The following is a 26,366-nucleotide window of genomic DNA, read 5'->3' as shown; positions in this document are numbered from 1 at the left end:
CAACCTCGGTTGCTCTCGACCCCTGAGAGCTTCCATGTTCGACTCCAAAACCACCGGGTTTTCGTAGCCGCATCACCACAATCAAACAAAGTGTGGATGACCGGTGAGCTGTTTGTCATTTTTATCTGTCACCTTCCAACAAGCTGAACAAGTCAAACTCAAAGGCCTTAAACTAAATGGCCAATGCCCAAAATCTCCGATTGTTTTTGGCTATTGTCGATGCTTTTCTTACTCAAGTCCCAGTCAAACATATCGCGTGTCCTCGTTCGACAGTCTTGACATGACGTCGAATTGCCTATACCGAATCTAATAGCCCTTGGCATCGCAACGTATCGACTGAGAACAAGCATAGAGATTGGATTGAGAAAACAAGCCTCTTTAGGAAGTTCACATTCTCTACTTTGCTCCTAAAGATCGACGATAGATATTGATGTACATAGCAATTCCCCGCCATTGGGGCGCTATGTTGGTCTTCTGCTGTGGTTGATGGTCAACTTTTCTTCCGGGGGATCGTGGCTCTGGAGATGTTTGGATGTAGGTAACTTTATGGGGATTTTGAAGATTTTATGGGTGTATTGAGAGAGAGCATGGTATTATCAGAGAATCTCGTCATCTGCTCGACTTCACATGGTTGTATAAGCCCTTAAACGTAAGATCTCCGCGTTCCTTGGAATCAACCTTGACATAAAATCCTACTAACACCGAATGGAGAATCATTTTTCGAACTTTAAATGTCTTCAAAGTAGTTAATACGACAACATCGGCTGTACGTCTCCCCCAGGTAGTGCTTCCTAGCTTCTCCTCGAACAAATCACCATCCACACGGCGGTGACACGAAACTAGAAGTTCACCATGTCGATCGCAGCGGCTATCGTGGTACGATTTTACCGTTGGCTGACTTGGCTCAGAACCAACAGTCTGAGACTAGGTAGACATGGGATATCGCCATTTCACCATTGATCAACTCAGAGAGGCACAAACAAACGCCAGTCTCAGGTATAAAGAGGGCGGTACAAGTTCCGCCGTTTGTCCCTCCTCTACTCACCAGCCATCGATCAGCTTCAACCCTCAACCACCGGAGACGAACAACCGTTGTGCATTTCTCCCTCCAAACCCTCCAAAATGAAGTTCACCACCTTCACCACCCTCTCCACCACCGCCAAAGCCGATATCTGGATCTACGAAGGCACCGACCTCGGCAGCGGCGGTGAGGTCCTCTGGCTGTTCTTCCCCGGCTTCCCCCTCCCCCCCACAGCTGCGAAGACGTCAAGAATACCCGGCTCATTCTCCAAAAATGGGACGTGAGCAAGATCGAGGGTGTTGTTTGCGATGGGGATGGGTGCTATAATGGGAATCCAGAGGATCTCGAGCGGTTGGATTTTGATGTTGATTTTGGTCATTTCAGTGAGTACTATTGAGGGAACGGGTCGTGAGAGGATGTGTGCTGACACTTGGGTGAATAGCTATTTATAAGAATCGGGACTGGAACTTGGTTGGGTTTGAAAGATGAGGTTTGGGGCCACTGTCGCCCGACGGAGGAGGATGAGTATGATTGCCCGGCGCAGTATCTTTCTGCCGGGCAGTTGAAGTTTAGTTGTGAGACGGATGTTTTCCCTTGAGGGATCATGAATGGGTGGTGGAATTCTAGAGTGAGTGAGTGAGGGGACTATTGTAGAATCAATGAGTTTGTTGTTGTAGGTCTGAACGTCACTCTACGGTCTTTTTCTTGAGGAGGGATGACACTGGAGCTGTTGTCTCTTTTAGTGATCGCTTGCAAAGTAACAATTTGGGACCAGTTCTTGATATAATCAGGTTCATTCTTTACACTTTTTGAGCATCTTGACAACATTAGGGCAACTTTCTCCATGGGCACTTCCCTATTCTAAGATATAGCACCTCTCCACTTTACGCAGACTTCATCACCGTCCTGCCAACAGTGAAATACTACCGTGGCCCTTAACTCCCACATAGCCCATCACGAATTCTCATAATCCAACCCCCCCTCCCTCCTCACAGCCCCATAAATCCCCGCAATATCCCCCTTCTCCCCAGCATACTCCTTCACCTCCTTTAAATGCTCATCCGCCACCTCCAAATTCCTCATCCTCACCCCCGCCTCCTCCGCCAGCTTCAACGCGTGCCCCGCGTCCTTCCTAGCCAAATCAACCGCAAAAAGCGGTTCCTCCCTCGTATGGTAATCCCCGCTCAGCATCCTTGTCGAATACGCCGCATACGGCCCCGGAAACATTTGTTCCACCCACTGATGCAGATACTTGGTCCCCAAACCAGACTTTTCAGCAAGAACAAGCCCCTCGGCAAGTTGCTCCACCATATTGAAGACAAAAGTATTCCCGATCAGTTTTAGAGTAAGGGCTTTCCCGTACGGCTCGTCAGACATGTCGATTTCTGCTCTGGCTATCACGCCCTTGAAGTAAGGGCGGGCACGGTCAACTGAGGCGGAAGGGCCGGCAAGAACGCCGATGAGCTGTCCCGCGTCGGCCATGGCTGGGGCGCCGAAGACGGGGGCGGCGAGGAACTGGGCGCCGCGGGAGGTGATGGAGTTGGCGATGCGGGTTGTGGTGGTGGGGTGGATTGTTGAGCAGTCGATTATGAGCTTGCCGGTGAGGTCGTGGGTTAGGATTTCGGAGATGGCGGATTCGACGACCGAGTCTTTGGAGAGGATGAGGAAGATGATGTCTGCTTGGAGGATGCCGGAGGAGATGGAGTCGAGGATGGTGACTTTGCCGGGGGGGAGTTGGGAGGCGAGGTCGAGGGAGCGTTGTTTGGTGCGGTTGTGGACCAGGAGGGGTTGGTTGTCTAGGGGGCCTTTGAGAACGAGGTTTTTGGCCATGCCCTGGGGGTGTTAGTTGGGATACATATGAAGGTAAGGGGGAGATTGAGAGGCTTACTCGGCCCATGTTTCCTAGGCCGATCCAGAAGACTGTTGGGGTCATTGTGAGATAGATGTGGTACTGGTAGGTGAGTTTGATGTGTTGTCGAGCCTGTGGGGAATTCCGGTTAGAAGCAAAGATATCACATTAGAGTTGAAGGTGCTCCAAGATATATTAATTCTACTCTTCGCTATGAGGACCACTTAGAGTTAGTGGGGAATCTGCCCCTCTTCCGGTTTCCGGTCAGATAGAGGACCGGCCCGCCGTCGATCGGGACCGGGAAGTCCAATCGGCTTTATGCTCCATCTGACAAGCTCATGTCATTCTCGCTAATGGGGGAGAGGCTGTTGGTTCATGGATATCAGCGAGTGGGTGCGATTGCATGTTTGAGAGGTCTGTCTGGCTTGACATGGTTGCAATCTTCCCAGGCTTGCTCAACTCGTTGATTTTGATGAGAAGTCATCTCATCTGAGCTCTCTTGAGCCTTTCCAAGAAACTCAATGGTCAATTATGTCATACTGCAACGGTTTTGGTGATCTGGTCAAACCGCGGGGTAATTCCTCTTGAGCTGCTGGTTTTTAGGTACACCCAATCATCGGAATGAAACACCAGCCAAATTAGACTACATGGTTACGGCTACCAGATATGCTCTGGGTCTTTTGATGAACCTGCCAAGGAACATCCTTTTCCCCTTTTTGCGGGGTATCTTATCTGATGATCTGATAATTCTCACCGACATGGGGTTTTAGTGTTCGGGGCTTTGCTGCGTTGCGTGGTCAGATGGAGTCCCGAGGTTGGACCCTTCCGTCTTTCCTTTTCTTTCATCTTTTTCGAGGGATTCTCACCACACCAAAGCGGATGCAGGTTGTATGAGGAGGGCGTGCTGGATTGAATTATCCATTTCTGGCCGCCCGTACGTTCTTCGAAATAATTTATATCACAGCTTTTGTGACTCAAACCGCCCCGCCCGATGCCACTGGTCGCAGCTATGCTCACGAGAAGCAACGGTGCGTGGAAGAAGGCGACCTCGGTAGTTCAGGTGAGATATATCTTGGCGCATATATCGCTACATTTTCCGATCAGTCATATTCTGAAGTTTGGTATTAATCTGAGCGCTTTTAGGCCTCAATCTGTCGCGACCAGCAACGGCCAAATCACACCACCATAACGTCAGTGACATCAGTGTCTCAGCGACGTCACTTCTCCTCGGCTGAGAATGGCGCAAAGCCCAGCCGAAGCCACCCTTCTGCTGCCGAAGCAAAGCAGAAGAGAGAGTCAGACAGGGAGTTTTTGATTTCAGTACTGGAGTCGTCGGCGACCAAGCGGGATGCAAAGGCATACCTTCAGACCTATGGGTCATCGAAAGCCAAAGCGGTGCCAAAGGAATCACCAGCTTTTACCGCCCTTGTGAGCGACAAACCAATCCCAGAAGCCAAGGATGTGTCATTTTTCGTCCAAGGCTCCGTTCCAGTGGAATCTCTAGAGGCCGATGAAGTACCACGTGTGGCGATTGTGAAGCTTCGCGAGCCTCAGACGTGGGACGACACTTTACTGGGTGGCGTCGCTAAGACGCTCACCCGGCTGCGAGATCTGGGTCTTCGAAGTGTTATTGTTCTCGAATGCAGCGCAGAGAAAAGCTCAATTCTGGATTGGAAAGATGTGGTGACGCAACAAACAGACCGACTTCAGAAAGCCATTCAAAAGTATGGCACACCAGGCGCAGAACTTGTTGATGGAGGCATCTGGAAACGGAGTACAACTCCACCAAGCGCTTCGTCTCTTGGTCATACTAAGCTCTCCGTTGGTTTTGGGGAGGCATTCACCGCGCCGCTCAGGCATGGCCATATCCTAGTGGTCCCCTCTCGGGCAGTGGTCGAAGAGACTCTAGAGCACACGGCGGCTGACGCAAATGAAGTGATCTTTGCTTTGGCAAAATACTTTGCTGGACTTCAGGTCAATGCTGGCCAAAATCAAACCCGGACCGCGGTGGTAGACAGGGTGATCATCATCGACCCCTTTGGTGGAATTCCCGCTAGGAACCTGGGCGATGGCGCGCGGGTATTTATCAATCTCGAAGAGCAGTTCAACAGCATCAAGGCGACCCTGAGTGCAGCGGAACCACAAGATAACGGGAGCCCAATACCTGGTATCTCAGGCAACCCGAAAGCTTCACACATCGAAAACCTAGAGCTCGTCAAGAACATACTAGCAATCCTGCCCTCGACAGCTTCCGCGATCATAACCAGCCCAATCGAAGCCGCAAATCTACAGTCGAATCCAGCATATGATATCAGAAGAGACGCCGAGGAGGCTATGGCAGGTGAAGTCAAAACACGAAGATGGCAGAATCCCATCATTCACAACCTTCTCACCGACCGGCCGATATACTCGGCGTCTCTACCCATCGGCCGGATCAAATCAACGACAAATGGTACATACCAAAGGTCATCCCGAATGCCCACCACAACCCTGGCGAAGAAAGGCCTCCCCGTTACCATCTTCCCCGACACCCGCACACGGTCCTGGCAACCACCTAAACCGGGCACCCCCCGCCTGAAACTAACAGATACGTGCGTCGACCTCCCCCGACTCATCCACCTCATCAACGACTCCTTCGACCGCAAGCTAGACGCAGAGCACTACCTCAACCGAGTCCAAGACTCCCTCGCAGGTATCATCATCGCCGGCGAGTACGAAGGCGGTGCGATTCTCACCTGGGAACGACCATTCGGGCTTGACGAGGAGACAGCGTACAACTCGGGTAGATTAGTGCCCTACCTGGATAAGTTTGCCGTGCTGAAGAAGAGTCAAGGGGCGGGAGGTGTGGCGGATATTGTGTTCAATGCCATGGTGAGGGATTGTTTCCCGAATGGGGTGTGCTGGAGGAGCAGGAAGGATAACCCGGTGAATAAGTGGTATTTTGAGAGGAGCAGGGGGGTGAGAAAGTTGCCCGGGAGTAACTGGGCGATGTTTTGGACGACGCCGGAGGCCGCGGTGAAGGATCAGGTCATGGAGGACTATGAGGATGTTTGTAGGGGGGTTGTGCCGAGTTGGGCTGATTCGAAGGCGGCGGATTGAAAGGTGACGTTTACATATGGAGAATGATATGAACTTATCTAGCATACCATACTTCAACAACTGCATTTCGAGTATGTCGATGCCGGTGTTTCAAGTGGAAAGTATTTACCATGGACTTCATGCTGCCGAGGATACACAAATCAGTTGTCATTTATATATATATATATCGATTGTTTGTTGTTGAGCCGTCACCGATCATAGGGCGACCTTTCATGCTCATGATGATGCTTGAGGTTACAGAAAGATTAAAGTGAAGCACATGCTTGGACCTTATGCTTGGCTGCCTGAAAGAATCATGGCTGCGACGCACGGAGCATGACGCGGCCAATGAAATTCAGGGTTGACAGCTGCACCGCGGAATGTTTAGCGGGGCGTCAGCAGCTAGGGATCGGCGCCTTGTCCCCTAAACAACGCCCACTTGACACAAAGCTTTGGTGTCAACGTCAACCTCGCATCCTCCTTTTCGCAAAGCTACGGTCACCGCCCGTTGAGTCCGCCGTCGAGAAGAACGTCTCCTGAACACTGCAATACAGCACCCCAAAACCCAACAATATGGACGCTTTCAAGGGTTTCCAGAAGAGTCTCACGTACGGACAACCCCTCTCTCGACGCCCTGGATTGTTTTGATAAACCTCGAACTCGGGCCGCCAGAACAATGGAAATTCGAACAGCCAACCGCTGACAATGGCATTTTTACAGCTCTTTGGGTGGTCAGATCACCCCCTTTGCCTCGCGCACCTTCCAGTACACCAAGGAGCAGCTGGGCCAGGCTGAGGACAAGGTGCGCATTGATAGCTTCCTGGCGGCGTTGGGCTTGCTTGGCGACAAGGGAGGGGAACGAGTGGTTGACCACGTTGGCTTTGTAGACCGAACTCCCACCCGACTACATCGACCTTGAGAAGCGCGTGGATGCGCTCAAGGCTGTCCACCAGAAGATGCTGGCTGTGACGTAAGTTTGTGACATGGATGCTCGCTGAGCTCGGAGCTCGTTGTTTCGGTGGCACCATCTGACCCCTCCATCATTGGATAGCTCCCAATACTCCAACGAGGCCTACGACTACCCCCCTAATATCAAGGAGACCTTCCAGGACCTTGGTCGCACCGTCTCCGAGAAGGTTACTCTGTTGTCGAGCGCTACCTCTCCCGCCGAAGCCCAGGCTGCCCTGACCGCCCCTCCTTCGGCTAAGCCTCAACCCAAGACCTTCCATCATGCTATCGCCCGCGCTTCGTTGGCCAGCTCCCAGGCTCTCCACCAGCAACACACCTCCTCCGGTGAGGATCCTCTTGCTACTGCGCTCGAGAAGTATGCGCTCGCCATGGAGCGTGTTGGAGAGGCCCGCCTCGCCCAGGACGCCCAGGTTCAAAGCCGCTTCTTGGCTGGGTGGAACACCACCCTGAACACCAACATCACCTTTGCGACCCGCGCCCGCAAGGCGGTCGAGAAGGCCAGGTTGACTTTGGATGCTGTCAAGGCCCGTGTCAAGGGCACCACCTGGAAGCTTGGTGGAGCTGCCCCTAGCGGCCAGCACGACGAGCAGGAGCTCAGCCCTGAGGCCCAAGAGGAAATTGAGAAGGCTGAGGATGAGTTTGTCACACAGACCGAGGAGGCTGTTGGTGTCATGAAGAACGTGAGTATTCTTGTCACCCATAGAGGCCGAGGATCGAAGCGCTGATTGTCCTAACCCACAAATAGGTTGTCGATACCCCCGAACCCCTGCGCAACCTGGCCGAGCTCCTTGCTGCTCAGATTGAGTTCCACAAGAAGGCCCACGAGATTCTCAGTGAACTTGCCCCTGTCATTGACGGTCTGCAAGTTGAACAGGAGGCAAGTCGTGCTTCGGCTTATTCTTTCCAGTAGAGAGAGAGAAGAAGTGCGTATACTGACTCCAGCTGCTCCGCAGGCGAGTTACCGCAAGAGCCGAGAGAGCGCCATTTAACGCCATGACGAACCTGCTGGCAGAATGAACAATGTGGAAAGAAGCTAAAATGGGCGTGTTTTGCTGGTCTCTCAGCCTGTGGTGGGTAACGTGTCAAAGGATTTGGGAACGCATGACGGAATGGATTACTGTAACGGATGCTGTTCGGGTTGGTGTGGTCTCTTGGTTTTTGTTGCGTTGCGCAAAGGGGGGGGATAGTCTATCTCGGATTCATCATCCAAATGGTTGGGTTGTTTTTTGTCAGGTTACATAGATATCAGATGGGTTTATCGTGAACATCAGACTGTGGTTGAGAGTCCTTGCTAGAGTGAGATGTGCGCTGTCAAGGGAATGATCTCGATGATAGTGGCTGCTTCTGGGTGCAACATCCATCAAATAACCAGGGGCGTGTGGCTCAGTTGGTAGAGCGTTCGCTTAGCATACTCACCTGTATGCGAAAGGTCCTGGGTTCGATTCCCAGCTCGTCCAAACCTACTCTTTTGCTGGTTCAGCAAATGGTTTTGCTTTGCTTTTGATTCTAAGTCCACAGAAAACTTCAGCTGTTGAGTTTTTGATATCAGAGTGCTTTAAATGTCACTAGACTCGCAGTTTTTTTCGTTTCCCTCCTGGAAGTGCATCCCTCACATGGTTATTGACTCCCATTCTGGGACTTTTTTCGTGCCATGTCGTCTCATCAAAGTTTAGGTCCCCACAACGGTCGCGCGCTAGCGGGGAAATTTAGTCGGGTAATTGTCGGCTGTGCACGGTTCAGGTCCCCCACTACAGTGTCCCCGCAAGGCTGGGGGGGGGGTTTAGGGAAGGGAGACGCGCTGAGGTCATGTTTCTTGGGCGGCGCTTGTTTGTTTGATGTCTGCCAACCACCTATTCATTGCGACTTTGTTTACCTACCTTACCTAACGAAACGACGAATTACCCATCACTTGCCGCCACACGACACGCCGGACAATCGAACATCTTTTTTTCGATTGAAAACGATTTCTACGCGCGGCAAAAGGTTGGGTTTTAGAAGGAAAAGGGGAGAGAGAATAGGCGGGCAAAGATGGTACGTCAAGAGGGGGGTTGGGCAAAAGGGTATAATGCTGATTTTGATTGCGCGGTGGGCGTTGCAGCTGCCTCTTGGTCTTCTTAACGCGGCGCAGGGCCACCCGATGCTGGTCGAGCTCAAGAACGGGGAGACGCTGAATGGGCATTTGGTGCTGTGCGATACTTGGATGAATTTGACGTTGAGGGAGGTGGTACAGACTAGTCCTGTGGGTTTTGCGCTCTAAGTTCACTGATGGGGAGGGGAATGAATTAAATGCTGACGGGTTGAATAGGAGGGGGATAAGTTTGTGAGGTTGCCGGAGGTTTATGTCAAGGGGAATAATGTGAGTAGGAGCCCTGGGGGGAGGATGGGGATGGGGGCTAATGATGAAATGACAGATTAAATACCTACGGGTTCCGGACGAGATTATCGATATTGTCAAGGAGCAGCAGCAGTCGGGTGGGGGTGGGTATAGAGGGGGACGGGGAGGACATCAGAGAGGGGATAATGGTGGGAGGGGTGGGGGTGATAGAGGGAGGGGTGGGAGAGGGAGAGGTGGGAGGGGTGGGAGAGGTGGGAATAGGGGTGCGTGAGGGGGGAGTTGTTTCTAGAGTGATGTGTTTGATGGAGAGGCTCATATGCTACTACGGCGGTTCAAGGCGAGGAAAGGCAGGGATTATCGGCTGCCGTTCAGGCTGTTCCCAGTGCTCTTCTGGGGCTGCCGAGTCTGGGGAACAGGCGGAGGTTCTAACAGCCAAAAGAAGACACCCGGTCATGTGTTGAGCTGGAAGGCAGGGTTGCTTTTGGCTGGTGTGAAAGCAGCATACCTTTGTTGCGGCATAGCATGCGTTTGATTTGGCTTGTCTCACTGGCCTGGAGTATCAAGAATAATAACAGAAAAAAATTAGAAAATAAACAGCCAGCTTTCATGTTGGACAAGAGCCTGTCACACGAACAGAGGGACCCACGTGATCTGGCGTCTGAGTGAGAAGGTACGTACCTTGACTTCAAGTCTTGGCACTGGCCCCTCCAAAAAGTTTAGTTGAGCTCTCAACCCTAATCAACGGTCACCACCACCGCCAAGAAGCTTGATTTCACGACCGTCTTAACATGGCAGCTCCCCGCCAAGTTGTCGATGGCCTTTGGAGGTGTCTCTGCCCGTCAATCAATGCGGCGCTTTTTCAAAAGACGTCGAGGCTGAGGCCGTCAGTACCGCGCAGGCTCACTTCTACTACGGCTGCTGCTCATGAAGAAGATGGTTCCAGCACTGGACTGCTTACTTCAAACTTGACGCTATCACAACAGCAAAAACCTGTTATTGACGATGGTTCTCAGCTCACCCAAAGATCGAAAAAGACTCGACCAGGGAAAAACCAGAGGATATGGCAACATGAAAAAGCCAACCGGAAGCTGCTGAAGGAGCAATATCAGCATGAGGTCTCATCTTTACCAACTACTACTACTACTACAACAACAACAACAACAGCCACTACCGGCCAACCAGAAACCCCAGCAATCACCACCCCCTCCCTTGACATCCTCACCCTCCCCGACAACACCATCCCCCCATCTCTCCTCGCCTCCTTGTCAACCCCCACCCTCCTCCTCACCCTCACCCGCCTGTTGACTTCCCACTCCAAACACTCCAAACGCTTCACGGGTCTCAAAATCAGATCACTAGTCCACTACCTCGTCACCGACCGTCACCAACCCCCGAATGAACTCCTCTACCGGGCGTTGGTTGTTGCAAACTGGGATCCAGAACGGGGTTCAGCCTGGGAGCTCGAGGACATCCTCAAGGAGATGGACAAAGCCAGTATTGCCCCTAGCAAGGAGTTTTGGAGGGCGGCGATTAAATTGCTGGCTATTCACCCTGATTACACGCTTAGGAACTTGATATTGAGACGGATAGGGGTTGTTTACGGGGAGGAGTTGATCAAGGAGGTGAGGGAGGATGTTATTTTGGGGTTACTGAGGGAGAGGCAGGAGGAGCTGGCGTTAGAGGCGTTGGAGGAGGTGGTGGGGTGGGAAGAGGAGGGGGAAAGGAGGTGGATGAGTGGGACGGGGTGGGATACTGTGGTTCATGTACTGGGAAAGAGGGGGTATACGGAGGAGGCTTTTCAGGTTTTGATGATGAGGGTTGGGTTGGAGACTGGGAGGGAGGAAGGGAGGGGGGAAGAAGGGAGGTTGGACGGGGTGCCGATGGAGGTGTGGTATTATATGTTGGAGGAGTGTTCGAGGGAGAGTTATCTCGAGGGGACGAAATACCTCTGGGGGAAGCTGGTGGAGCATGGGCTTGTGGTGCCGAGTGATGGGATGTTGAATAATACTCTGAACACTGGGGCAAGGCATTGTGATGAGGAGCTGGCAACGGGCGCGTTTAAGGAGTTGGCTGGGAGGGGGATCAAGATGACGGGGTTGCATTATGAGGCGTTGGTGGATTGCTATGCTGATCAGGGGAAGTTGGAGGAGGCGTTGGAGGTGGCGAGCATCAAGGCCGAGTCGTACCCCGGGTTGAAGGAGGAGTCGAGGAGTATTCTGAGGTTGTTGGTGAGGGAGCCGGAGATGGCGAATAGGATGTTTGAGATTTTGGGAGAGTTGAAAGAGAAGGGGAGGAAGGTGCCAGCTTCGGGGCCGGTGGCGCTGTTGGAGTTTGTGGGCTTGCAGGGGGATATGGGGGCGTTGGTGGACGCGCTTGAAAGGGTGCAGCCGCTTATGGAGGGGAGTGATTGGGGGCTGGGATACCTGTGTAGACAGGCCAAGACGGCGGAGGATTGGAACCTGATTGCTCGGGCCTATCCGCGGATCGGCCCAACGATGACTGTGGGGAAGCCGTTGGTGACCCTTAATGATACGGTGCGCAATCTTGCGGCTGATAGAGAGGGGGACCTTGACCTAGCGTTTGCGCGGTTGTGGGATATGGGGGAGCATTTGGTCCAAAGAGTCGCCAAGTACCCCACGGACGACACGCTGATGGCGTTGCTGGATCGGTGCTACTGGGAGAAGGATTCCAGAATCTGGGCCGTCATTGACTTGGCTAGGGAGAAGGGGATCCAGGTGGATGAGACCGACATGAAGAAGTTGAGCACAATTCCGAAGCCAGAGAGGTTTTTGTTACTAGCACCCGCAGGCAAGTCTTAGATCACAGGCTGCAGGTCCCAAAAATTGTCTTCATAAAAGAGTATAAATTGGAGGCTTCACCATGGACGTCGTCGTCGACATATTATGCAGCTATCCGGGCAACCAATAGATAACCCGTATTCAGAATCCGGGGGTACCCCCACACTCTGGTCTAGACCCGCAAGCCAAGCCTTTCTTGGTGGTGATCCTTCGCTCTTGGCATTCCCGGGACCAGGTAGCGAATCAACTTGAACTGCCGAGCCAGGCATCTTATCAAGCCCATATCATTATGATCATCTTGAGCAGAATGCCATGAGGCCATGAGACCTGGTGGAAGCTGTCAGTAAAATTCAAAACCAGACTGACTTGTTTACGAAACTTGCTCAGCGCGATTCTGTTAGGTAAGGAAATTTAGCCAGGGCCACGCTGGACGGGTAACCCGGCTGAAAACCCGGCCTCCCAGGGTCTTTTAATGTCTCGCTCGCTGTTCACACCTCGTAGGGAACGGGAACACCATCCCACCTTTCGGGTCGTCCCAGACCGAATGGCAGCTCACCTCGACCACCCATCACGAAACAGCCTTATCTTGCGGCGATCTGGCCAGCAGCGGTAACTTATCTCGACCAAACACCGCATGCTGCAGTCGGGTCTTGCTTTCTCAATGTCCAGCAGCTATGATTCTCTCGGTCTTGAATGAGGTCGACCAGCAGACGGTTGCCACCCATGCCAATAGACTGCGTTGGCCTATCAGACAACCTCACTCGTTTATTTCGTCGCGTGCGTCTTTGATATGCTCATGCTTCCCTCAATTCTCGCCATTCCTTTCTGTCTCTGAATTCCTCCACGTTTCCTGCCATCATTCAGGAATCCCAAACAACGTTTTGCCGGTAGCCTTGCCGTCAACCAGTGTCAACGCTAGCTATTGCCGCATCCCACCCGTAGCCCAAGACGAGGCTTACACAACAACGGGCGTCTCCTGACCACCCACCACATGACTGGCCGTGACTAACACCCTGCCGTTGCTGTTTTCCGGCTGTTCAAACTCAGATATTCCTCTCCTGACATTACGACCCAGCGGGTGAGAGGTGAGCGTTGAAAAGCCGAATCTTGAGCTGGAGCTTCAACCTCCAGAGTGGGCCGTGAAAAAAAAAGCTGGGTGACCCCCGCGTCTCTAGCTCGGAACGCCCCCCTACCTTTCCCCGCAGCGGCAGCGGGTGGCCTGGTGCTTTCAAATCACTCGGCACTCACTCGCAGAATCGTCGGGTTCATCTCTGACACACCGCGCTCCGATTTTCCCCACCGTCCCGGCCATCGCGGGGCACCCGCAAGTCAAGCACCGCAATCATACAAGTGATCGGGATCCACCGCTTGTCCCGCCGCCGCCGCCGACCCGGAAGATGGAGGGAACCGACGTCGCCGTCGCCGCCTCCTTTGAACACGGAGATCTGGATGCTTTTGCGGGAGGGAGCGCCGACCCGCCGCCACCGTCCAAGAAGAAATCCAGGCGCGCCGCCGATCCCGCCAACCAGAAACGAAGGTGTGTCAGCACTGCTTGTATTGCCTGTCGCAAGAGGAAATCAAAATGCGATGGTGCTCTACCGAGCTGCGCGGCATGTGCCAGCGTCTACGGCACCGAATGTGTCTATGATCCCAATTCGGACCATCGCCGCAAGGGCGTCTACCGTGAGAAGACGGACAGCATGAAGGCCAGGAACTCGACTCTCCAGATTTTGATTGAGGCCATCCTCAACGCCGCCGAAGAGGACGTACCGGCTATTGTGAAAAAGATTCGTACTTGTGACAGCCTGGATAACGTCGCCGAGTCCATTCTCAAAAATGACATCTCTAATGAAGCAGATGAGGAGGAGGACTTTGGCCGATTGGACGACGACTATTCGGCAAACCTACCCATCGAAGGCGAGAGGGAATTGGCGCGCAAGATGGGAGAGTTGAGGCTGGAGAATGGTTCGGTTCGATTCATCGGCGGGACATCTCATCTGATCTATCTCGGCGAAACCGCCAACATACCTGACGAACCAGAATCCGAGAGCTACCTGTCGGGCGAAGATCCAGTGACTAGCTGGACCGAAGTGACCAAGGACACACAACTGATCGTTCACCTCATCAACATGTACTTCAACTGGCACTACCCCTATTTCACGACGCTGTCGAAGGACCTCTTTTACCGAGACTTCTTCAAGGGGAAACCACGAGGCCAGCCACGAACCACGGTGTATTGTTCTTCACTGCTGGTCAATGCGATGTTATCTCTTGGATGCCACTTCACAAGTGTACCGGGCGCTTTTGCGTTATCCGGCGACAGTAGAACGAAGGGGGACCATTTTTTCGCCGAGGCAAAGAGGCTTATCGTGGAGAATGACGAGTACGAAAAGCCAAAACTCACCACTGTGCAGGCATTGGCGCTCATGTCTGTTCGAGAAGCGGGATGTGGTCGGGAGGCTAAGGGCTGGGTATACAGCGGTATGAGTTTCCGGATGGCTCAGGACATTGGTCTCAACCTAGACATTGGCGGTATCTCCAAGGACAAGGACTCGTTGGATGAAAAGGAGGTGGATGCCCGAAGGATCACATTTTGGGGGTGTTTCCTATTCGACAAGTGCTGGTCAAACTACCTCGGCCGGCTACCTCAACTTCCGAAGAACTCGTACAATGTACCAAAGTACGATGTATTTCCAGACGAAGACGCCATGATGTGGTCGCCATACACAGATGCCGGCTTTGACCAGTCTTCAAAACAACCTGCCCGAACAAGGGCCACTGGTTTACAGCTGTCGAAGCTTTGCGAGATTAGCAGCGATCTGCTGCTCTTCTTTTACCACCCTAACCATATAGGACGCTCTAGTGGGAAATACGTTGAGCTTAAGAAGCTCAGCGAGCTGCACCGGCGACTAGAGGATTGGAAAGCAGAGTTGCCAAAGGAGTTTGAGCCTAAGGAAGGGCAATTGCCGAACGTCATCTTGATGCAGTATGTCTCGTTGATTTTTTTTTTCCTTGATGTGTTGTGGCTAACCTTGAGCAGCATGTTCTATCACCTGCAGTACATCCACCTGTTCCGGCCATTCCTCAAATATACCCCGTCGTCATCACCATTACCATCACATGTCTCGCCCAGGAGGATATGTACTTCCAACGCTGGCGCCATCTCCAAACTGATGCGCCTCTACAAAAAGATGTATAACCTACGACAGATCTGTAATATCGCCGTATATATGGTGCACTCAGCCTGCACAATTCACATGCTCAACCTACCTGAAAAGACAGCCAAGAGAGACATTATCCACGGCATCAAACACCTGGAAGAAATTGCTGAGGATTGGCTGTGCGCTCGCAGAACACTGTCTATTCTCAGCGTTCTTGCACGGAAATGGAATGTCGAGCTCCCCGAAGAAGCCTCTTTGGTGCTCAACCGCACCGACGAGAAGTATGGCACGTTTAGCACTTCGGACGTCCCGTCACCAAACAAATCATCACACTACTCGGCGCAGTCACCACAATCCCTGCCTGCTTCACCAAACAGCAAAGCCGAACACAGTCCACCAAACCCATATATGTACCCATCGAGTCATCAACACCAACAAATGACCTTTGACAGCCGCCTCCCAGCAGCCAGCATGTCCCCGGATATCCTCGCCAACTTCAGCGTGGCTGGGCTCCAACTTCCACAATCACAATCGCATACAGCTAGCACCACGGCCGCCACTTCCCCGATGGCCATGTCGGTAGCTGATCCCCTATCGGCAATGAACGCCTGGTCGACCGTGTCGCAACCACCACAACCGCCGATGCCTTCGTACAACCCCTCGCCGTTCAACCCTAACCCAAGGAGACATGTCAGCTCGAATTCGGGGTATGTGATTGACGGACAGGATTGGTACATCAAGGATGGCGTGAACTGGCAGCAGAATTTTGAGACATGGGGCATGTCGCCGAACGGTGGCGGACCGCAACAAACGAACCAAGGGCCGAGCAATGGTGATCCATCATCGCTTTTTATGTTTAGGGGGTTGAATGGTGGCGGCAGGGGAGGTAATGAGATGGATACCGGTGGTTTTGATAATTTGGGGTCGATGGGGACGTTGGATCATCTTCCTGGGTTGGATTAGATCTGTTGCAATGGGTTATCATTGGGATGGGAGCATTGCTGACTTATTTCGGATACTCTTTTGGGATATATTGGCGGGCAGTGTACAAATGGGCTTCTGGTTGGTTACCTAGGTAGTTCATATACGTTTTCCCTTGTTGCGAATCGGATTGATTTGTTGCTTGGAAGAGTTAGGCATGGCATTTATTGCGTGATATTTTCTTTGGTTAAAGCGATTGAATAAGCGTGTGAACATCTCTAGCCTTTTTGATTCAGTTGACATCTATCAAACAATTATTTCGCCTTTGCCTTCTTTCTCTCCTTCCCTTTGCCACCTTTTACCTCCCTTGCTTTGTTCCCGATCCTGGACTACTTTGCTATTTTCCCACCTTTCCCCCCGTTGACCCCCTTGGCCGCCAGCCATCCCCCTAGATCATCACCCTTGATGGGCAATCTCACAAAAGCAAGCTTGCGCTGCCTCTCGGCCCTCGCAACTCCGATCAAAAACCTCCTCTGAACGTCCTCATCGACCGTCAAGGCTCCAAAGTTGACGTGCCAATTCGCAGACACACCTTTCTTCTCGTTCAAAATCCTGATCAGGACAGTCTTGTCTTTGCCCGATCCGTCAACGTCCGAGCCATGCCCAAGGGAAAAGTTCTCGTCTTCGTCGAAGAAAGGCTCGTGTGCAGGCTTGCTTGAAATGAATGTTTCCCACCCAGCCGCCCGCCGTTTCCTCGCCTCCCGCCTCTGCTTCCTCCTCTTGCCCTTCCACTGGTCATATTTCTGATCATACAGCGCCATAAACTCGTAGTCCACTTGATAGTCTTCCCAACCACCTGGTCCCCTGTCGTCGTCAAAACCATCAAACCGGTCCAAAGCCTTCATCGCTCTTTTATCACCCTCGAATAGCTTTCCAACGTCTGGTGGTTCCTCATCCTCAATTGCCGCTTCCCCCTTCCTCGACAACCAATCATACCATCCAGCAAATTCACTCATCGGCTTGCGAACATAGCCATTATCCAACCCTTTATTCAACGCCTCCACCTCTTGCTTGGCCAACCCGAGATTCTTTTTGATTTCCAAGATCAAATACTCTCCAAAGCCCACCACCCCCCGCTGCCGTGACTTTACTTCTTCACCTGCTACCACATCGTCAGCCATCTTTTCCCCATTTTCATTCTCTATCCCATAATCTCTAACCTCATCCCTCTCCATCTCCTCCAACACCCGCTTATACACCTCCGCCTCACTCTGCATATCCCCCGCCTCCCTCGCCATCCTCTCCGCATCCTCAATCCGATCGAACTTTCCCCTCCCCACCGGCCTCTCCCCCCCACAACCATTCACTTTATCCCACAACGCACCCCCTACATTCCCCTCCTCCCCAGCCATCCTCTCATAAAGCTCATCCCCCGCCCCATCCCCCCCCTTCTCCGTCACACCTCTGATCCTCGGAATAACGTGCACATGCACATGCGGCACCGTCTGCCCTGCCTCCTGCCCGTCCTGAACAGCAATGTTAAAACTCCCTTGCTCCGGGGCGCCAGGGGAAGGGAAGTAATGCCTAGCGAGCATGACCTGGACTTTTTGGACGGTGGACCACAGGTCGAGGAGTTCTTCCTGAGACAAAGAGGTGAGGCGTTTGTGTGGGTGGATAGGGCACACCAAGACGTGGCCTGGCAAAAGAGGCTTTAGGTTGACGAGGGCAAAGGTGAGGGGGGTGAGGAGGAAGATTTGGGAATGGGGGATGGGATAGGGTCCGAAGGTTATGTTGGTGGGAGGGGGGGAGGATTTTGAGGGGTGGTGGACATTTTGAGGGAGGGGATTTTTCTTGAGAGGGAGGGTGGTGGGATTGGAAAAGTGGTGAGAGTTGGTCGTCGTTGTGGTTGTCCAAGTGGTGGTGGTGGTGGTGGTGGTGGTGGGGTAGGTCGTTTTTGGTGAAGCAAACGCCGCTGCTGCTGTTGCGGGAATGTTCCTGGGGATAAAGAACGGTGAGAATATACACCGGGAAAAGGCTTCAACTTTGATGCTCGTGAGGAGAGCATGGTGGCTGGCTTACTTGGGAATAGCTTGCCGATCTGTGGTGTTATTGACTGTCGTTTGAAGCCGAGTGCTGTTGTTGAGAGTGAAAGTGGGATTTAGCGGGCTTATAGCGGAAGAAGCTCGGCCTACATCAAACGAACGGTTGCCACAGCCACTCACAAAAAGGGTCCCCGCGCAGGTCACATCCGACCTCAATGTTGATGTGGCAGTTGGCATTCAGCATAAAAGCAAGTATCTCAATTTTTGAAACGGTCGGGTGGGTAATTGGAGAGTAAAAGAATGCGTTCGTTCAGTTCATGAATTTATGCAATGTCCTCAAGTTATGCACATCTACACCTGACTCTGTCTAATAACTTCGAGTGATCAACCTCCCAACAACCAATGCAATGCAGACAAAATCCCACCCATATTCCAGATCCATATTGACATGTGAAAGCTACATCACAATCAAGAGACTCTCGGAAGGAGCTCATCATCCTCCAGCGCATCCCGCTCACCAGGGGTAGCCACAATCTCGACTGGCTCAGCATCATCCTCGGTCATGTACACTGTAAAATGTCAGCACCCAAGTCTATTAGCTCTCACATCATTCAGTCAGGAAACTTACCTCCAGGTTTCAGCATAAGCGATGCGATAAACGTAGCACTGAACAGCCCAGCCAGCACCACAAAGAACGCCTGCGGATACGACGACACCGTTGCGGCATAGATCCCGTTAAACAGAACCGGCGCACCAATTCTCGCCAGCGAGTGAAGCAATCCTATGCCTCCAAGAAGCTGACCAACACGCTCAGCGGGCACATGTTTGCTGAGTGCAGCTTGAATAGTAGCTGAACCGAGGCCACCAAACGCCGTGATGATGGCGCATCCAACAAAAATCGCTGGATCCCGGACAACAGCATACCCGATCACTCCCACCACGTCCGACAGAATCGCGCTTCTCAAAATCCAGATATCGAACTCGTCCGCCCCGTTATTCTTCTCCACAATCGGCGCAGTCGATTCCCGCCTCAAGCGAGCAGCCTTTCTCGTCCGGAACACATAGTTGATAACCGGGAAAATACCAAGCAAAACCACAACCCTGACCATCGACACAAGCGAGACAAACCTCGAACTCTCCAAGTTGCGCCATCCAAACATGTACTCGGTGTACAATATTATAACCGTCCCGCCACTCATGGCAGCCCCGAGCAGCACCATGTCCAAAAACGCCAGGATCAAGAAATTCCTCCTCAACCTCGCATTGTGCGCTCCCTTGGGAAACAGAATCTTGAGTGGCGCAAACGGGTTCTGGCTCTTCATCATGTACACAACCCCATTGATCTGCTGTCCAAGCATCGCCCTCATCCCGAACTCCCCAACCCTTGTCGCAACAGTCGGTGGCCGTCTCGCGGCCTTTTCAATCTCGTACTTCTCCCTCGCCAGCAATTGTCTCTTCTTTGACAGCGATTCTGGGGTGATAAACAACATGGAAAACACCCAGAAAATATGACATCCCAGCGTCACATAAAAGATCGACAACAGCGACCCCGTCCACTCAGCGAAATACCCCGCCAACAGCGGTCCGAACGCCAGCCCCATGAATAAGCACGAGTGTAGGTACCCTATCGCCACACCGCGCTTCGAAGGGGGCGTGCAGTCGCTCGTGTACGAATGAATCAGCACACTGCCCGCCGTAAAAGACCCCGTAAGCCCATCAAACAACGCGCCCAAGATCAGCCAGTTGTAATGAATCGTTTCCGGGAACTTGGCCGCCAGGATGGTAATAATCTCATTCATGATCCCACCCAGCGCGCAAACCGTCAGCATGAGTTTCCTGCCATAACGATCCGACAACGACCCCAACTTCGGCGCCGTCAAGGCGCTGAGTAATCCAGTCAAAACATTGAGAACCATCATAAAGGTTGCGACAGACCGCTGAACTTCAGGGATGAAGCATTGGTCGTTGTCTTCGCCAGGAACAACCGGAGTGAAGGTGAAATCTGGGTCGCGGGCGGAGCGGTCGGCAAAGTAGCGTTTGCATACCAGCTCGAGAATCCTATATCGATAATCAGCTAAAATCACCCTTTGTTTGACTGAGGGGGTGAGTGTCATACAAATTCAGCTTTGGCACCACCGTCCCTCCAAATGCCAGGGTAAAAAGCGCATATGGTACCAAGAGGAACCAAACTGTCGGTCTCCTCCACCAAGGCAAACCCTCAAAGTCTGCGTAACCCACCCAGGCCTCTCCTTCATCTTGTCGTCTTTCGCTGTTGCTGGTTTCATCTCTGTCCGCTAGCAATCTTGTCGACTCGGTCGAGTCGGTGCCGACATCGGCTATTGTCTCATCGCGCGCCATGTTGTGAGTGCTCATCCAGGTGCCCGTTCTGATATCAGGGATGCCGCGAAACAGTCTCTTATACCGCCATGTAACAATGGTCCAATTTGTGATGTGAAACCGTTGAATGGTGGTTCATAAGTTGCAAGGAGAAAGAATTGTCCGCCCCGCAAACCAAAAAAAAAAAAAAGGTAAAACTCTCGTTAGGCGCGGGAGGAATTACGACATGAACTGGTTTTTGTTGTGAGGAAGTGATTTGGAGCTAGTGTTATGTAAACTGGTGCTTCGTGACCTGTCCCGAGCTAAGATTAGATGGGACGAGGCCCGGAAGTCCGGGGTTAGGCGGGATATCGCCGAGGTGAAGAGGCAGTCTCAACTAGACATGAATCAAAACTATAGTAGGTGGGAAGAGAGCGATAGACAAGCGGCAGATTCTAGGTCCTAGGGCATAGTACAGAGAAATCAAAGTCGACGAGAACAATAACGAAGATACAAGAAGCCTCATGAGCGATACGAGCACCTTTTCGGCAACGAGATCATAGATCTAAGCCACTGGGGCCACCGAGCGATAGGGAGCGATAAGGATGATAAGGAAGTTCAGGTGCTCATAAAGAGCCCTCTTCCAATTGCAATGGTTTTCCTGCTTCTTTCTTTCCTTAAGAAATAATAAGTCAAGTCAGTCAATAAGATTGATCATTTACAGTACCATATACATGAGACTACAACATCTCAGTTCACTACTCTCTGTATTTGCAGGTAATACCTGTTGCACTTTCTTCCTTCGACAACCACCTCGTCGTACTTAGCAGCACAGTCCGACACTCGCCAAGTTCTTAGGTAATTGCTTCACCCTTTTGAGACCCCTGTAGTTACAGTGCTCTCAGCGACCCCATTAAAACAACGTATAAAAGTGAAAAAGTGAATAATAAATAAAACAATATTTTCTAATAATATTATTATATTTACTTAAAAAAGTGTATTTCAAAAGATGCTTTAAACTTATAAAGAATTAACGAAATTATACAAAGTAACCGATAGGAAATTTTTTTTTAATTTTTGTAAAGCACTTAAATATTTTTAATATTATTATTTCCATTAGTCTTTAGCTTTTTAACTAACTAATATTATAATTAACAATATATTTATAATTATAACCTAATTAATTTATAAGTTTTAGTTTAAATAGTTCTCTCTATCGAGATTTAATAAGCAAATCATTACACTATATTAGATAGGGAATAGCCACACCTGTGGGTTATATAGGGAGAGGGGAATTCCAGGTCTTTAGCTCCCTCAATGAATAAAGCCTCTTGTAGATCATAGAATTTCCAACGGTTGGTCGCTAGTGAAAGCTTCAACTATAGCTTGTTTAAATCCTTCCGGCTGCGTCGGAGAGCCATAACACTGCCCGAAGTCCGAGTGCAAGACATCTTCGGAGACTTATTCTACCAACAAAACAACAGAGATAACGAAGCTTTTGTAATCTATTGGTGGTACCTCCAAGTGCCGTTTTAAATCAATGACGCACGAGGCAGGTTTCCATCCCGCATCCTTCATCGGCAGTCGTGTCTGCATTGTCCGGATGACAAATGCATACTGCCGGTGGGATGCATTGCCAGCTCTCCTGCATAATTCCCTAGGTATACAAAGGTCATAACAAACACTCGCAATTACAAGCTTATACAGTAAGATACATTTTTCTGCCGAATTCTGTTTATGCCAGCTCCTGTGCGGCAAAAAACTTCTTCGACTCGTGACATCTGTCGCTCTTGCAGCCAGGACACCTCAAACTCATCTGTGGTGAAGTCGCAATCCCGCTGTCCAGATGGGTCTTGGCCAAGTCGGCCAAAGCCTTGATAAACACAGGGCTGTCGTTCAAACTCTCAACACGCTTGACGGTGTCTTTGTGGCCCGACTCGCCAATTACCTCCTCATCGAGCTCGTAGAGAGTCTCGATGTGATCCGAGGTGAAGGCAATGGGAATCAAGACCAAGTCTTTCTGACCCTTGGCAATGTACTCTTCAACTGACATCTGGGTTTGCGGGCCGAGCCATGGCTGAGGGCCAACCTGAGATTGCCAGCATAGTCTGTAAGGATTGACATGGCCTAGTCTCTGCATGACAGCGTGGACTGTCGCACCAACTTCGGCAGGATAGGGATCGCCTAGATGCATGTTAGCATTGCGGCTGCGTAACCAAACAAGACTGTAACATACCCCTATTCACGACCGTCATAGGCAAGCTGTGCGCAGAAAACAGCAAGACAACCTTGTCCCTCCTCTCGGGAGGATACTCCTGCAACTTTGCCTCAATGTTTTGCGCAAAAGCCTCGACCAATCCAGGGTGGACCGGCCATCGATCAATCACACTCCACTTGATAGTCCCATCGCTCCCGTCGTCCAGCGGCCCGGCCTTACCCTCCAACCTCTGCCTCCACTTCCAAAGCTCGTTCAGACTGCTTCCCGTTGTCGAACAGGAATACTGCGGGTATTGTGTAAAAGCAACGGCGCGACCTCCTTTTCCATTACCAAAACCATCCGCCAATAATTGCCGGTACATATGCTCGGTCAGGGGGTTGGCGTAGCGGAAGGCGACGTAGGGCTTATGAGGGGCAGTCTCAGGGGAGATCTGGTCGAGTAGCTTGCACATCTCCGCGCATTGGAGCTCAGACCATTTGCGAATGGGCGAACCGCCACCGATGGCAGCGTATTGCTTCTGGATTTTGGGGGTACGACGCTTCGAGATGAGGGGACCGAGGTAGTTTTGCAGGCGGCCAAGAGGAATGAGATCAGCATCGGCCTAGCAGACGAAAACACAGTCAGTCAAACCTGTCACTGGCGAGGAATAGGAAAGCGTTGGTAGGATTGGCGCACAAATAATCTACTGAGGAAATCGCCAACTTCATCCGTTGTGGAGGGGCCGCCCATATTCAGGAAGACCATGGCTGTCGGCCCCCGAGAGCTGGTCATGTTCTGTGTTACTGGGAACGGTGTCGGTGTCGCAAGCCATCGTGTTTGTTGCGCAGCAGGCTTAAGGAGGACTGAAGATCGCAGAGGGCGCAAAGCGGCAGCCGGGAGTCGGAAGGCCATGGCTATGACGGGGTCCGGCAATCCGGGTGTGGCTTGTGATTTTATAAAAGAATCACACAGCCGAAATCCCGGGATGGTTCGGCGTGGAAAGGTGATGATCGAGGGTCAGACACACAGGTGAGGCTTTGAAATATGTCACCGGATGACTTCTGGAACTGTTCGTGTAAAAAGTTCGGACAGAGTGTCTGGGTGGCGATGTCGGGGTAAATTGACAGATGTTCTGGACACTTTCTTCTTACTCCGCATGTTTGCCCCGAATGGTTCGGTAGCAATTGCTGTCGGCCGACTTTTGCGATCTTGGCCTTCTCCAATGACGTTGGAGATCGGTCCGTGCAGCAGCTGCCAATAAGAGCGCTTCAATTGCTTTGTTCGTGACAAGGAGGCACGTGATTTGGCGTTAGGCAGTCGCGCGCCTGCCTGGTTCTAGCGCGTCTCAAGCTTACACCTGGTTGCATCATACATAATTTCATTTCGCCCGTTGAGTTGCGAGAGTCAATTATCCCTTGAATTGCAAAATATTCAATTCTTATCAATTGGACGGCGTGTGGAAACACAATTTCTTAGGAACACTTCAACAACTGACAGGAGTTTATTTCCTATGGGAATGGCCTGGGGAGACTATGAGGAGCGCCGCTATGGGGGCGAAGAGGAGGATGAGTTGGATGAGAATGTTGGTGAAAGTCCAATGATTATTATCAGAGTTGAAGCTGACCGAGACCTCAGGACTACAAAACTCAAAAAGATGCCGTACTGTTCGCCATTGACGTGAGCGCGTCCATGTTGGAGCCACCTCCGAGTAGCGACGACAGGAAGTCCGATAAGGATTCCGCCGTGGTTGCCGCCCTGAAATGCGCCCATCAATTTATGCAACAGCGTATCATTGCCCAACCAAAAGATATGATGGGTATCCTGCTGTTTGGGACTGAAAAGTCCAAATTCCGCGACGAGACTGGTAGTCGGAGTGGCTCTGGCTATCCTCACTGCTACCTCTTCACTGAGCTCGATGTCCCAGGAGCGGAGGATGTCAAGAAATTGAGAGATTTGGTAGAGGAGGGAGAGGATGCCGATGAGGTGCTCGTTCCATCCAAGGAACCGGTACTCATGTCGAATGTGCTCTTTTGTGCCAACCAGATTTTCACGACCAATGCTGCCAACTTCGGCTCGCGAAGACTGTTCATCATCACAGACAATGAGAATCCACACGGGAACGACAAACAGGCCAAGTCATCGGCAGCTGTTCGTGCCAAGGATCTCTATGATCTTGGTGTGACGATTGAACTATTCCCTGTCAGCCGGGCGAAGAAGCCCTTCGACCTCTCAAAATTCTACGATGTAAGTAATCCTGGCACATTTACCCGTCTGTGGCCTAAAAAGTGTAGGATATCGTCTACCGCAGTTCGGTCGAGGAAGGGGACAACTCTGAAGAAGTCAAAACATCAAGATCGGGCGATGGCCTGACTCTTCTCAACTCCTTGATCTCCAATATCAACTTAAAACAAACACCAAAGCGATCTTATTTCTCCAGGATGCCCTTTGAGCTTGCTCCAGGTCTTACGATCACAGTCAAGGGGTACATGCCACTCCACCAGCAAAAGCCCGCCCGCACCTGCTATGTGTGGCTTGGTGGAGAACAAGCCCAACTAGCTCAATCTGAAACTACCAAGGTTGATTCCGAGGCGAGAACCGTTGAAAAGAGCGAAATCAAAAAGGCCTACAAGTTTGGCGGCGAGTACATTTACTTCACCCCCGAGGAAGCAAAGTCCTTGAAGGAACTCGACACCAAAGTTCTCCGCATCATCGGCTTCAAGCCACTGGCCAACATCCCAATGTGGGCCTCAGTCAAGAAGTCAACATTCATTTTCCCAAGCGAGGACGGTTACGTCGGTTCAACCCGTGTATTTTCGGCTCTTTGGCAGAAGCTATTGACTTCCAAGAAGGTCGGGATTGCATGGTTCGTTGCTCGAAAGAATGCCAATCCTATCATGGTGGCTGTCATTCCGTCGGGAAGCCTCAACGACGAGGACGAGGATTCAACCGCACCATATCTCCCTGCAGGGCTCTGGCTTTATCCCTTGCCCTTTGCAGACGATATCAGAAGCGTTGAAATCAAAACCTCCACCAAACCTGCGGATGAGTTGACAGACAAGATGAGAGAAATCATTCAGAACCTTCAACTGCCCAAGGCCACATACAACCCTCTCAAATACCCAAACCCTGCTTTGCAGTGGCACTACAAGATTCTCCAGGCCATGGCACTTGAAGAGGATGTTCCAGATGCTTTGGATGACTTGACTGTGCCAAAATACAGGCAAATTGACAAGCGGGTAGGTGCGTATATGGCCGAGTGGAAACAAGAGTTGGCGGACAAGGCGAAAGAGTTTATGCAACTCCGAGCCACTAAACGCGAACTCGAAGAAGACGATGCGGAAGAAAGACCACGACTGGCTAAGCGGCCAAAGGCCGCAGCAGGCAGTGCTAGTTCTGGTGGTCAAATGAGCAACGCAGAGCTCAAAGCTGCCTGGGAGAACGACACATTGAAGAAGCTCACGGTGGCTGTACTCAAGGATATCTTGACAAGCAAAGGAATCAGCACAACTGGAAAGAAGGTTGATTTGTTGGAGAGACTCGAGCAATGGATCGAGGAGCATACGTGAGGGAGGCTGGCCTCATGTACTCATGTTTGTTTGGATTAGTAATAGCGCGGCATTGGGATGAACCGCTTTGACTTACACATGCCGTGTACAGCTGGGCTTTCCTATCTGGCTCT

General features: G+C 51.5%; 11 protein-coding genes and 1 non-coding gene across 12 annotated transcripts; 7 read left to right on the top strand and 5 right to left on the bottom strand.

Moving 5' to 3' along the window:
• Nucleotides 1-1,122: 1,122 nt before the first annotated feature.
• On the top strand, nucleotides 1,123-1,619 carry QC762_603605 (uncharacterized protein; the record flags this gene model as incomplete). The annotated part of the gene is made up of 3 exons (XM_062892052.1): nucleotides 1,123-1,301; nucleotides 1,362-1,404; nucleotides 1,464-1,619. 3 exons carry the CDS (start codon nucleotides 1,123-1,125, stop codon nucleotides 1,617-1,619), a joined length of 378 nt encoding a protein of 125 aa, XP_062740421.1.
• A 154-nt stretch (nucleotides 1,620-1,773) lies between these two features.
• On the bottom strand, nucleotides 1,774-3,355 carry QC762_603610 (uncharacterized protein). The gene is made up of 2 exons (XM_062892053.1): nucleotides 2,910-3,355; nucleotides 1,774-2,854 (listed from the first exon to the last, which is right to left on the bottom strand). Exons 1-2 carry the CDS (start codon nucleotides 2,952-2,954, stop codon nucleotides 1,976-1,978), a joined length of 924 nt encoding a protein of 307 aa, XP_062740420.1. The 5' UTR covers nucleotides 2,955-3,355; the 3' UTR covers nucleotides 1,774-1,975.
• Nucleotides 3,310-6,138, top strand: ARG2 (Amino-acid acetyltransferase, mitochondrial). Its single transcript, XM_062892054.1, has 2 exons — nucleotides 3,310-3,930; nucleotides 4,014-6,138. Exons 1-2 carry the CDS (start codon nucleotides 3,862-3,864, stop codon nucleotides 5,967-5,969), a joined length of 2,025 nt encoding a protein of 674 aa, XP_062740419.1. The 5' UTR covers nucleotides 3,310-3,861; the 3' UTR covers nucleotides 5,970-6,138.
• Nucleotides 6,139-6,358: 220 nt separating this feature from the next.
• QC762_603630 (uncharacterized protein) lies at nucleotides 6,359-7,827 on the top strand (the record flags this gene model as incomplete). Its single annotated transcript, XM_062892055.1, has 5 exons — nucleotides 6,359-6,556; nucleotides 6,669-6,750; nucleotides 6,836-6,918; nucleotides 7,000-7,597; nucleotides 7,663-7,827. Exons 1-5 carry the CDS (start codon nucleotides 6,522-6,524, stop codon nucleotides 7,825-7,827), a joined length of 963 nt encoding a protein of 320 aa, XP_062740418.1. The 5' UTR covers nucleotides 6,359-6,521.
• Nucleotides 7,828-8,289: 462 nt separating this feature from the next.
• On the bottom strand, nucleotides 8,290-8,374 carry QC762_0092780. The gene has a single exon. It is a non-coding gene; the product is annotated as a tRNA-Ala (tRNA).
• Nucleotides 8,375-8,945: 571 nt separating this feature from the next.
• On the top strand, nucleotides 8,946-9,523 carry QC762_603649 (uncharacterized protein; the record flags this gene model as incomplete). The annotated part of the gene is made up of 4 exons (XM_062892056.1): nucleotides 8,946-8,948; nucleotides 9,016-9,156; nucleotides 9,223-9,273; nucleotides 9,329-9,523. The coding sequence occupies 4 exons, from the start codon at nucleotides 8,946-8,948 to the stop codon at nucleotides 9,521-9,523; spliced, it is 390 nt and encodes a 129-aa protein (XP_062740417.1).
• A 517-nt stretch (nucleotides 9,524-10,040) lies between these two features.
• QC762_603650 (uncharacterized protein) lies at nucleotides 10,041-12,071 on the top strand (the record flags this gene model as incomplete). Its single annotated transcript, XM_062892057.1, has 1 exon — nucleotides 10,041-12,071. One exon carries the CDS (start codon nucleotides 10,041-10,043, stop codon nucleotides 12,069-12,071), a length of 2,031 nt encoding a protein of 676 aa, XP_062740416.1.
• A 336-nt stretch (nucleotides 12,072-12,407) lies between these two features.
• NIT4 (Nitrogen assimilation transcription factor nit-4) lies at nucleotides 12,408-16,457 on the top strand. Its single transcript, XM_062892058.1, has 3 exons — nucleotides 12,408-12,451; nucleotides 12,514-15,036; nucleotides 15,091-16,457. Exons 2-3 carry the CDS (start codon nucleotides 13,448-13,450, stop codon nucleotides 16,172-16,174), a joined length of 2,673 nt encoding a protein of 890 aa, XP_062740415.1. The 5' UTR covers nucleotides 12,408-12,451; nucleotides 12,514-13,447; the 3' UTR covers nucleotides 16,175-16,457.
• A 64-nt stretch (nucleotides 16,458-16,521) lies between these two features.
• On the bottom strand, nucleotides 16,522-18,197 carry HNT2 (Dinucleoside triphosphate hydrolase; the record flags this gene model as incomplete). Its single annotated transcript, XM_062892059.1, has 2 exons — nucleotides 16,522-18,127; nucleotides 18,175-18,197. 2 exons carry the CDS (start codon nucleotides 18,195-18,197, stop codon nucleotides 16,522-16,524), a joined length of 1,629 nt encoding a protein of 542 aa, XP_062740414.1.
• Nucleotides 18,198-18,642: 445 nt separating this feature from the next.
• Nucleotides 18,643-21,044, bottom strand: QC762_603680 (uncharacterized protein; the record flags this gene model as incomplete). The annotated part of the gene is made up of 3 exons (XM_062892060.1): nucleotides 20,291-21,044; nucleotides 18,803-20,232; nucleotides 18,643-18,743 (listed from the first exon to the last, which is right to left on the bottom strand). The coding sequence occupies exons 1-3, from the start codon at nucleotides 20,545-20,547 to the stop codon at nucleotides 18,643-18,645; spliced, it is 1,788 nt and encodes a 595-aa protein (XP_062740413.1). The 5' UTR covers nucleotides 20,548-21,044.
• Nucleotides 21,045-22,176: 1,132 nt separating this feature from the next.
• On the bottom strand, nucleotides 22,177-23,882 carry HEM15 (ferrochelatase hem15). The gene is made up of 3 exons (XM_062892310.1): nucleotides 23,384-23,882; nucleotides 22,727-23,309; nucleotides 22,177-22,674 (listed from the first exon to the last, which is right to left on the bottom strand). Exons 1-3 carry the CDS (start codon nucleotides 23,597-23,599, stop codon nucleotides 22,226-22,228), a joined length of 1,248 nt encoding a protein of 415 aa, XP_062740412.1. The 5' UTR covers nucleotides 23,600-23,882; the 3' UTR covers nucleotides 22,177-22,225.
• On the top strand, nucleotides 22,259-26,253 carry QC762_606180 (ATP-dependent DNA helicase II subunit 1; the record flags this gene model as incomplete). Its single annotated transcript, XM_062892309.1, has 3 exons — nucleotides 22,259-24,269; nucleotides 24,323-24,931; nucleotides 24,979-26,253. Exons 1-3 carry the CDS (start codon nucleotides 24,198-24,200, stop codon nucleotides 26,251-26,253), a joined length of 1,956 nt encoding a protein of 651 aa, XP_062740411.1. The 5' UTR covers nucleotides 22,259-24,197.
• Nucleotides 26,254-26,366: the final 113 nt, after the last annotated feature.

The sequence above is a fragment of the Podospora pseudocomata genome, chromosome 6, assembly GCF_035222375.1.
Source record: "Podospora pseudocomata strain CBS 415.72m chromosome 6, whole genome shotgun sequence".
NCBI lineage: Eukaryota > Fungi > Ascomycota > Sordariomycetes > Sordariales > Podosporaceae > Podospora > Podospora pseudocomata.
The sequence above is the reverse complement of the archived record's forward strand: the minus strand, read 5'-3'. Positions and strand labels throughout refer to the sequence as shown.

Coding starts and splice junctions, on each gene's coding strand:
- ARG2 (XM_062892054.1), top strand. CDS start 3,862: ATGCCACTGGTCGCAGCTATGCTCACGAGAAGCAACGGTGCGTGGAAG. Junction 3,931..4,013: donor AGGCGACCTCGGTAGTTCAG/GTGAGATATATC, acceptor GAGCGCTTTTAG/GCCTCAATCTGTCGCGACCA.
- NIT4 (XM_062892058.1), top strand. CDS start 13,448: ATGGAGGGAACCGACGTCGCCGTCGCCGCCTCCTTTGAACACGGAGAT. Junction 15,037..15,090: donor CCGAACGTCATCTTGATGCA/GTATGTCTCGTT, acceptor AACCTTGAGCAG/CATGTTCTATCACCTGCAGT.
- QC762_603610 (XM_062892053.1), bottom strand. CDS start 2,954: ATGACCCCAACAGTCTTCTGGATCGGCCTAGGAAACATGGGCCGA. Junction 2,855..2,909: donor GCCTAGGAAACATGGGCCGA/GTAAGCCTCTCA, acceptor TAACACCCCCAG/GGCATGGCCAAAAACCTCGT.
- HEM15 (XM_062892310.1), bottom strand. CDS start 23,599: ATGGCCTTCCGACTCCCGGCTGCCGCTTTGCGCCCTCTGCGATCTTCA. Junction 23,310..23,383: donor ATTTCCTCAGTAGATTATTT/GTGCGCCAATCC, acceptor TTCGTCTGCTAG/GCCGATGCTGATCTCATTCC. Junction 22,675..22,726: donor TATGACGGTCGTGAATAGGG/GTATGTTACAGT, acceptor ACATGCATCTAG/GCGATCCCTATCCTGCCGAA.